Source organism: Etheostoma cragini, chromosome 23 (assembly GCF_013103735.1).
Source record: "Etheostoma cragini isolate CJK2018 chromosome 23, CSU_Ecrag_1.0, whole genome shotgun sequence".
NCBI lineage: Eukaryota > Metazoa > Chordata > Actinopteri > Perciformes > Percidae > Etheostoma > Etheostoma cragini.
In genome coordinates this window covers 7,655,341-7,665,247 of record NC_048429.1, presented here as the reverse complement: position 1 = coordinate 7,665,247, position 9,907 = coordinate 7,655,341, and the positions used below count along the sequence as shown (strand labels likewise).

At 35.9% G+C, this 9,907-nt stretch overlaps 2 protein-coding genes across 2 annotated transcripts in view; one reads left to right on the top strand and one right to left on the bottom strand.

Annotated features, from left to right (window-relative positions):
- Positions 1–5,867, top strand: part of copg2 (COPI coat complex subunit gamma 2) — an 8,507-nt gene extending 2,640 nt beyond the window's left edge. The window contains exons 10-24 of the mRNA XM_034863445.1: positions 362–495; positions 611–678; positions 963–1,151; positions 1,452–1,547; positions 1,961–2,204; positions 2,403–2,478; positions 2,687–2,790; positions 2,947–3,072; positions 3,192–3,260; positions 3,685–3,866; positions 4,067–4,196; positions 4,406–4,503; positions 4,685–4,823; positions 5,005–5,103; positions 5,489–5,867. Of these exons, the coding sequence (XP_034719336.1) occupies positions 362–495; positions 611–678; positions 963–1,151; positions 1,452–1,547; positions 1,961–2,204; positions 2,403–2,478; positions 2,687–2,790; positions 2,947–3,072; positions 3,192–3,260; positions 3,685–3,866; positions 4,067–4,196; positions 4,406–4,503; positions 4,685–4,823; positions 5,005–5,103; positions 5,489–5,619 (1,885 nt within the window). The 3' untranslated portion in view covers positions 5,620–5,867. The remainder of the gene's footprint in view (positions 1–361; positions 496–610; positions 679–962; positions 1,152–1,451; positions 1,548–1,960; positions 2,205–2,402; positions 2,479–2,686; positions 2,791–2,946; positions 3,073–3,191; positions 3,261–3,684; positions 3,867–4,066; positions 4,197–4,405; positions 4,504–4,684; positions 4,824–5,004; positions 5,104–5,488) is intronic.
- A 32-nt stretch (positions 5,868–5,899) lies between these two features.
- The window catches only part of mest, a 14,567-nt gene continuing 10,559 nt past the window's right edge, over positions 5,900–9,907 (bottom strand). Inside the window, exon 12 of the mRNA XM_034863462.1 lies at positions 5,900–6,539. Coding sequence (XP_034719353.1) covers positions 6,422–6,539 — 118 coding nt within the window. The 3' untranslated portion in view covers positions 5,900–6,421. The remainder of the gene's footprint in view (positions 6,540–9,907) is intronic.

Sequence of the window (9,907 nt, the reverse complement as noted above, 5' to 3'; positions counted from 1 at the left end):
ACACACACACACACACACACACACACATCTAGTTACATACACAGTACAGCTGATTCTCCACTGATACATTATTTGTCTTCATCTATGGTGTCTCTGAGCCAGATTTAGGCTTTAGTGCGTAACGTTCTGATAGTAATGAACGTCGGTTACGTTCAAGCCATTGCCAAATGAGTTGATACAAAGCTAATTAAGAATTTCAGCTCCACAAAACTCGCTTTGTATTCCTCAGCATGGCTGTGTTCAGAACACTGTGTCGTCCGGCGACTTTCGTGTGCAAAAACCACTTTAAATACATGACGGCACAAACTGATGTCTTGTTGTCAGGTAGTTAACAGCATTGGATTCTGTCTCATGTTTTCAGTCATGACAGCCCCTTGTTTGACTTCATTGAGAGTTGCCTGAGGAACAAGAATGAGATGGTGGTGTATGAAGCTGCCTCTGCCATTGTCCACATGCCCAACTGTACTGCCCGGGAACTGGCCCCGGCTGTGTCTGGTCAGTTTATTTACACCTCATTCTTTTCATTTAGCATTTCTATCTGTATTGTTGACTGAAAGAACAGAATGATGTGTAGATGAGTCTCGTTGTGAATGTATCTGTCTTCCTGCAGTGCTGCAGCTCTTTTGCAGCTCTCCCAAAGCAGCCTTGAGATACGCTGCAGTCAGGACCCTCAACAAGGTACACCTTGCCTCCTTCTCATGGCTTGTTTTATCCTTAAACATAGATTACTTTATTTGGTCAAAAGTTAGTCATATTGCTGAGCAATTCAGTAGTTGCATATGTATTCAGGCATAATGTGTCCTTTTTATATTTCACAGCTAAATACATAAAGCATAACTGAAAGTGCTTTTCAGTATTTATTTATAGATCTGTCTTGATAACACGCTGTTAATGCTCAAATGTATGATAAACCGATTGGAACACTTAATGAACTTCACTGTCATTTCCTTTGTGTCCACCAGGTGGCCATGAAGCATCCGTCAGCAGTGACTGCGTGCAACTTAGACCTGGAGAACCTGATCACCGACTCGAACCGCAGCATCGCCACTCTGGCCATCACCACTCTGCTCAAGACCGGCAGTGAGAGCAGCGTGGACCGACTCATGAAACAGATCTCCTCGTTTGTCTCTGAGATCTCGGACGAGTTTAAGGTCCGACAGTTTGACTTTAGTGTTATCCCGTATTCGATAACGCAGCACAACTAAATCTATACACGAAGGGTGTAATACTGATACTTGCTGATACTTGCTTTAAATCACTGTGTACTTGTAGAAAATGTGAGACTGTGTCATGATGAGATTTCTTTTTTTATCAACCAGGACTTTAGCCTTCTCTGACCACAAAAGATTAATTTCCAATAGCCGATTCATTGCTCCTCCCTCTTTTAATCCTGTTATTTCTGTTCTATTTTCTGTTGTCCTAAATCTGTGGCTGATGCTTGTTTATTCCAGGTGGTTGTGGTGCAGGCCATCAGCGCTCTGTGCCAGAAGTATCCCAGGAAGCACAGTGTCATGATGAACTTTTTGTCCAACATGCTCAGAGATGATGTAAGTTGATCATTAACGGATCACTGACCTACACAGTTTGGTCTTTGCCTTACTGGGGAGATCTTATCAGTGATATCCTTACCCATGCAGACACCTCGCTATAAAGAGCAAGGATGTGATCGAAGTCTGCATTTTGGGAGCTTTCATGCTTTTCTATTTGTTTTACAAAATGTTTAGTAGTTACTTAAGTGTGGTTTACATACAGTATGCTGACATGTTAGAAGACAAATATTCAAAAGATAAGACATGGTTTATAACAAGAGATATACATCATACATCAGTGTTTATGAATAGGGTTTAACGTGTCTGTCCACAGATTGTGTAAAGATGATGCATGTACAGTATTACTGTTACTTTAAGGCTTGCAGTGGATGTTGCGGTTGTATTTACAACCTATGTTCCTCTCCCTGCAGGGTGGTTTTGAGTACAAGCGGGCCATCGTGGACTGCATCATCAGCATCATCGAGGACAACCCAGAAAGCAAGGAGACCGGCTTGGCCCACCTGTGCGAGTTCATCGAAGACTGCGAGCACACTGTGCTAGCCACAAAGATCCTGCACCTACTGGGCAAAGAGGGCCCACGCACCCCCCAGCCCTCCAAGTACATCCGCTTCATCTTCAACCGAGTGGTGCTGGAGAGCGAGGCTGTTCGTGCCGGTGAGATGGAGTGGCATTACTGTGGGAGCCTCCCAATGTTTAGGAATGGCACTCATTTTGCCCCAACCTTTCTCCACTCCAGAGGCGGCTCTCTAAAATCAAAGTGTCTTGCATGACATCCAGTTTATTGATAAATACTCACACTATTTTCACGGCATTTGTATAACCCTTGAAACATGTTTCTTTTTCCACCCCCAGCTGCAGTCAGTGCTTTGGCTAAATTTGGAGCTCAGAATGATGATCTGCTGCCAAGCGTCCTGGTTCTCATGCAGCGGTACTCGTTTACTTTCATTTGTTCATTTATTTTATACATGACTGTGTACCCTCACATGTCCTCTATATGTGGGATGTACAAAGAAAACATTTAAATAGTTGGTTATGGACTTCTAAAATGTAATACCGTATAGACCCTTTACTATATACTTGTGTTTGAATGAATATGTGATGAAGTCTGACTTTAACACACGTGGCGGTTCTCACAGATGCATGATGGACAGCGATGATGAAGTGCGCGACAGAGCTACTTTCTACATGAACGTGCTACAGCAGAAGCAGAAAGCTCTGAACGCTGCTTACATCTTCAACGGTGAAGACACTCACTCACTCACTCACTCTCTCTCAGGGTACAGTGTCTAACTGCTACATTATACACGCTATAAGGACTGCTGGTCAGAATGTATAGTCTGACTCAGCAGGTGATGTCAGGAATGTTAACGTTTCCTTCTCTGCGTGTTGCTCTCAGGTCTCTCTGTTTCCATTCCCGGACTGGAGAAGTCCCTCCACCAGTACACGTTGGAGCCCACAGAGAAACCTTTCGACATGAAGAGTGTCCCTCTGGCCACCACTCCTATCACAGAACACAAAACAGGTACAACTACACATCTATTTAATTATCTGCACAGGGTTTTCTACTCATCTTTGAAACCGCCAGTCAGGAATCGGATAGTTAAGGAGCGTCTCTTAATGTTTTTCTTTTTTTCTTCCCAGAAATTGCCTCTGTTGCCACCAGCAAACTGCCAGAGAAGTTGGCCCCGTCCCGCCAGGACATTTATCAGGGTAAGATTCTAAAACTGCCTGCTATCAGATTCAAGTTGATGCAATTAGACACTGATACTCACCTTAAGGACCCATGGCATGACAATTTCACTTTACGAGGTATTTTTAACATTAATATGCGGTCCCCCAGAGGCTAGAAATGGCGATAGGTGAAACCGATCCCTGCGCAACCTGCCCTGCCTTTGAAAAAATAAAAGCTTGGATTGGCCGAACTAGAGTCTTGCCCCTTATGAGGTCATAAGGAGCAAAATTATCTCCCCTTTCTCTGCTTTGCCCACCCAGAGAATTTGGCCTCACCATAAAAAAATAAAGAGAGACATAATGGCTTGCAAATACTCTGGCCTGAGGTGATTTAATACAAATACGGTCTTTACTGTCCTATGTTTTTGTTTTAATCTGTCTCTGCTTTCCGTCCGTTTTACAGAACAACTGGCGGCCATCCCAGAGTTCCAGGGTCTCGGGCCGCTCTTCAAGTCTTCTGAGCAGGTGCAGCTGACGGAGGCTGAGACAGAATATGTGGTGCGCTGCGTCAAACACACTTTCGCCAGGCACATGGTGTTCCAGTTCGACTGCACAAACACTCTGAATGACCAGCTCCTGCAGAAGGTACCAGCTGAGAGGGGATTTTGTTTCATGATTTTTTTCCAATTCTTTATTTGGACTCCTAATTAGTCTTGGCTGTGAAAAAATTAAAACAGTCCAAGAGAAGAAGAGAGAGTCCACAAGTGACAACGTATTTAGAGTTCAAACAGTAGGTAAACTACAACACGAGAATGCATATGATATGAATGTATTGTGTATGTCAGGTCGTAGTGCAGATGGAGCCATCGGAGTCCTACGAGGTGATCCAATACATCCCAGCAGCCAACCTCCCCTACAGCCAGCCTGGTTCCTGCTACACTCTGGTCCGCCTACCCGAGGACGACCCCACCGCTGGTAGGAACGCTGGGACGTTATTGGGTTAAAGGGAGCAATGACTGACTGTGAACGAAACTTTTTATAACATTTAGATCACAAATGGGTAACCCAGTTAGTGACTTCCTTATGCATGTATAAAGCTCAAAATGATATCTTTTGTGCAGCAAATTGTGCGGTTAAACGGCGTTGACTGTATATTAGATTTAAGGTGTCCTGTCTGTCCACAGTGTCTTGTACGTTCAGTTGTACTATGAAGTACCTCGTCAAAGACTGTGACCCCAACACAGGAGAGCCGGATGATGACGGTTATGATGATGAATACGTGGTATGTAATCATAACACACCCTCAAACTTTTAAAACAAAATGATTTCTTATGTTGTGCATAGTTATTGTTGTAAATTTTCCTTCTCTTTTTTTTCCTCTTTTCCTCTATCTCCAACTCCTCTCTCCTCTTCCTTGCATCGTTCCTGCGTCTCGTATCCTGCTCTGCCCTGCTCTTCTTCAGCTGGAGGATCTGGAAGTAACGGTTGCAGACCACATCCAGAAGGTTTTGAAACCGAACTTTGGTGCAGCGTGGGAAGAAGTGGGAGACGATTTTGAGAAGGAAGAGACTTTTGCCCTGGCGTCTGTACGAACTCTAGACGGTAAGTCAGAGCTTTTGGGCTGAAATCATTCAGTCCGTTGTCAATTTTTTATAACTTTTTGTGTAGTTTTGGCAAATAACTGCTTGCAGAGAGATTTACAAAACATGTCATGTCATTAAAGCTTTCTGCAATAACTAAAGCCTAGTTTGTTACGGGACTCAACCATGGTTTTGTTTTACAGAGGCGGTGGGTAACATCATCAGCTTCCTGGGAATGCAGCCGTGTGAGCGCTCTGACAAAGTTCCTGAAAATAAGAACTCGCATGTCCTCTTCCTTGCTGGTGGGTTGATGTCCGGAAGGTTGTAGTCACTGCTAGATCTTTTTAAATGTGTAGTATTTTTTACCAATTGCTTCCTTTAAAAACTTATTTTTGCCTGTATGCAAGTTAAAGTTCTCTCATGTAACGTTTGACATGTCATATCTAAAAATCGCAAATTTGGTTTAGATTTCAGTGGGTTCCAAATTTTGTCCAAAGGTATGAAGTTTTCTTAACAGTACTACGCTGTTACATATTGTTTTTTTTGTCCAATTAGATTTAAGAACAAAGTCTCTCATTTAGGCTCTCATTTCTGTAGAAAAATATCATTATTGACATGCCTGGTGAATCGAGTTACAATCAGGTGTGATTTGATTGGCCACTGAGCGCTCTCACCCTCCCTCCCCAGGTGTGTTTCGGGGGGGTCATGACGTGCTGGTTCGTGCTCGCCTGGCGTTGGCCGACGGCGTCACCATGCAGGTGACGGTTCGCAGCGATGAAGAGACAGTCGTCGACGTCATCCTGGCCTCCGTCGGCTAAAGCGATGCAGCGCTGTGCCTGCACAAGCACCAGACCTTTCATCTCTGCACGACAAACTCTGAGACATTACTTTTCCACAGCTCTAAAAATTAAATGTACAATATTGTTTATTATGCTGATACCATCCAAAAATAAACATGTTTTATTACTTCTAGTTTAGGAACTAAAACGTGTTTATTCCCTCTTTCTTACTGTCTGCATGTCCACATGTTTTATTTGTCAAAGCTTCAATAAATTCTGACTAAGTACATAATGTTTCCATCATTCAGACACTTGTTTAATACAAAACTAGTTTTATTTGAAGAAAAGTTGACATTGAGGTTTTTCATTGACATCAAGAAAACTGTAGAAAATCATCAAAATACATTTAGAGGGCAGCTGATTGCAGGACTCAAAAGAGCAACAGAAAATGGCGAGAATCAGAACAATGTCCCTCAGATAAGGTCAATAATAGCACATTCTATAACTTTCCCTATCCTGTTGAAAGAGGGGAATAAACTAGAAGTGTAACCATCAGATTAGTGATTTAGTTGTTGCATTAACTACAATGAATAATGTTTCTAGCTCAAATTAGATGTCTTCCAGGGTAGTAGTTGATATTTTAGGGTTTGATGCTGGTAGATTAGCGCATCACTCGTGAATAAATCTCAAACTGACAGTATTACTCCTGGTTATATTCATCAGAGAAAGTCATTGCACCACACGTGGCTGTTTATCACCTCAAAGTGTTGCTTATGTACCAAATCGCTTGTTAAGGGTCTTAAATAATTCATGAACATTGGTTCTTGCATTTGGTATCCCTTTAGAAAGAGTAAATAAAGTTGAAATATGCATTGAGGAAGCCAGTGGGATCTTCCAGCTGAGGATAGTGACTGATGTGTTTATCCAAAATGGTGACCGTCGACCTCTGGACCAGTTGCCTGCAAGAAAAAGATGCATTTTTGAGAAGAATTATATGAATTTTTTTTTTACATACTATAATATAACTATTTTTTACTTTTTTGGACATACTATACTTGGACTTTTTTTTAAACCTTTTTTCGACATACTACTTAACTTAACTTTTTTTGGCATACGATACTATGCTATGACTTTTTTTAACATACTATATGTTATAGTATGTAAAAAAAAGTAATAGTATATAAAAAAAGGTTGTGTAGTACGTCAAAAAAAGTCATATTATGTAAAAAAAAAAAAAAGGTTATAGTATGTCGAAAAATGTAAAAAAATCATAGTATAGTATGTAAAAAAAAAAGTCATAGCATAGTATGTCCAAAAAAGTTTTAAAAAGTAATAGAATGTGTCGAAAAAGTCAAAGTATAGTATGCAGAAAAAATTCATAAAAACTCGTTATATAATGTATGTCGAAAAAAGTCTTATAAAAGTCATAGTATAGTATGTCGAAAAACCTTTAAATAAGGTCATAGTGTAGTAAGTCAGAAAAGGTTTTAAAATAGTCATAGTATAGTATGTCCAAAAAAGTAGAAAAAAAAGGTTATAGTATGTCAAAAAAAGTTTCAAAAAGTCATAGTATAATACGTAAATAAAAAGGTTATAGTATGTCAAAAAAAGTAGAAAAAAAGGTTATAGTATGTCAAAAGAGTTTAAAAAAAGTCATAGTATAGTATGTCAAAAGAGGTAAAAAAAAAAGTCATAGTATAGTATGTTAAAAAAAAAGGTCACAGTGTAGTACGTTAAAAAAGTTTCAAAAAGTCATAGTATAGTATGTCAAAAAAAAGTAATAGCATAGTATGCCAAAAAAAGTTTAAATAAGGACATAGTGTAGTATGTCAAAAAAGGTATCGTAAATTATGTAGAGAAAATTCATAAAAACTCATAATATACTGTATGTCAAAAAACGTCTATAAAAGTCATAGTATGTTAAAAAAAAGTCATAGCATAGTATCGTATGCCAAAAAAAGTTAAGTTAGTTAAGTTAAGTTAAGTAGTATGTCGAAAAAAGGTTTAAAAAAAAGTCAAAGTATAGTATGTCCAAAAAAGTAAAAAATAGTCATATTATAGTATGTAAAAAAAGTAATTTATAGTATGTAAAAAAAAAGTCATAGCATAGTATGCTGAAAAAAGTTTAAATTAGGACATAGTGTAGTGTGTCGAAAAAGGTCTTAAAAAAGTTTAAGTATAGTATGTCCAAAAAAGTAAAAAAAAATAGTAATATTATAGTATGTAAAAAAGTAATAGCATAGTATTTAAAAAAAATGTTATGGTATAGTATGTCCAAAAAAGTTTTAAAAATTAATAGTATAGTATGTCGAAAAAGTAATAGTATATTATGTAGGAAAAAATTCATAAAAACTCAACTGTATGTCCAAAAAACTTTTAAAAAAGTCATAGTATAGTATGTAAAAAAAAAGGTTATAGTATGTCAAAAAAAGTTTAAAAAAGTCATAGTATAGTATGTTAAAAAAAGGGAAAAAAAAGTCATATTATTAGAGTATGTAAAAAAAGTAATTTATAGCATGTAAAAAAAAAAGGTCATAGTGTTGTACTTAAATTTTTTTTTTACAAAAGTCATAATATAGTATGTAAAAAAAAAAGGTTATAGTATGTCAAAAAAAGTAAAAAAAGTCATAGTATAATATGTAAAAAAAAAGGTTATAATATGTAAAAAAAAAAAGTAATAGTATATAAAAAAAGGTTGTGTAGTACGTCAAAAAAAGTCATATTATGTAAAAAAAAAGGTTATAGTATGTCGAAAAATGTAAAAAAATCATAGTATAGTATGTAAAAAAAAAAGTCATAGCATAGTATGTCCAAAAAAGTTTTAAAAAGTAATAGAATGTGTCGAAAAAGTCAAAGTATAGTATGTAGAAAAAATTCATAAAAACTCGTTATATAATGTATGTCGAAAAAAGTCTTACAAAGGTCATAGTATAGTATGTCGAAAAACCTTTAAATAAGGTCATAGTGTAGTAAGTCAGAAAAGGTTTTAAAATAGTCATAGTATAGTATATCCAAAAAAGTAGAAAAAAAAGGTTATAGTATGTCAAAAAAAGTTTCAAAAAGTCATAGTATAATACGTAAAAAAAAAGGTTATAGTATGTAAAAAAAAAAGTAATAGTATATAAAAAAAAGGTTGTGTAGTACGTCCAAAAAGTCATATTGTGTAAAAAAAAGGTTATAGTATGTCGAAAAATGTAAAAAAATCATAGTATAGTATGTAAAAAAAAAAGTCATAGCATAGTATGTCCAAAAAAGTTTTAAAAAGTAATAGAATGCGTGGAAAAAGTCAAAGTATAGTATGTAGAAAAAAATCATAAAAACTCGTTATATAATGTATGTCGAAAAAAGTCTTATAAAAGTCGAAAAACTTTAAATAAATAAGGTCATAGTGTAGAAAAAGGTTTTAAAATAGTCATAGTATAGTATGTCAAAAAAAGTAGAAAAAAAAGGTTATAGTATGTCAAAAAAGTTTTAAAAAAGTCATAGTATAATACGTAAATAAAAAGGTTATAGTATGTCAAAAAAAGTAGAAAAAAAAGGTTATAGTATGTCAAAAAAGTTTTAAAAAAGTCATAGTATAGTATGTCAAAAGAGGTAAAAAAAAAAGTCATAGTATAGTATGTTAAAAACAAAAGGTCACAGTGTAGTACGTCAAAAAAGTTTCAAAAAGTCATAGTATAGTATGTCAAAAAAAGTAATAGCATAGTATGACTTTTTTTTACATACTATAACTTTATTTTTTGCATACTATCCTAACTTTTTTTGATGTACTACACTATGACCTTTTTTTACATACTATAACTTTTTTTTTTACATACTATAACCTTTTTATCCACATACTATACTATGCCTTTTTTTGACACCCTATAACCTTTTTTTTCTTTTTTTACATACTATACTATCACTTTTGTAAACTTTTGTACACTATCACCTTTTTTTTTTTTTACATACTATGAATTACTTTTTTTGACATACTATAACATTTTTATTTTACTTTTTACATACTATACTATGACACTTTTTACATTCTATAATATGACTTTTTTTTTACTTTGTTGAACATACTACACTATGACTATTTTAAAACCTTTTTTGACTCACTACACTATGACCTTATTTAAAAGTTTTTCGACATACTTTACTACAACTTTTATAAGACTTTCTTCGACATACAGTATAATATGAGTTTTTATGATTTTTTTCTACATAATATACTATTACTTTTTTAACATACTGTACTGTTACTTTTTAAGACTTTTTTCAAAATACTATACTATGACATTTTAAAAATACTATACTATGACTTTTTTTACATACTATAATATGA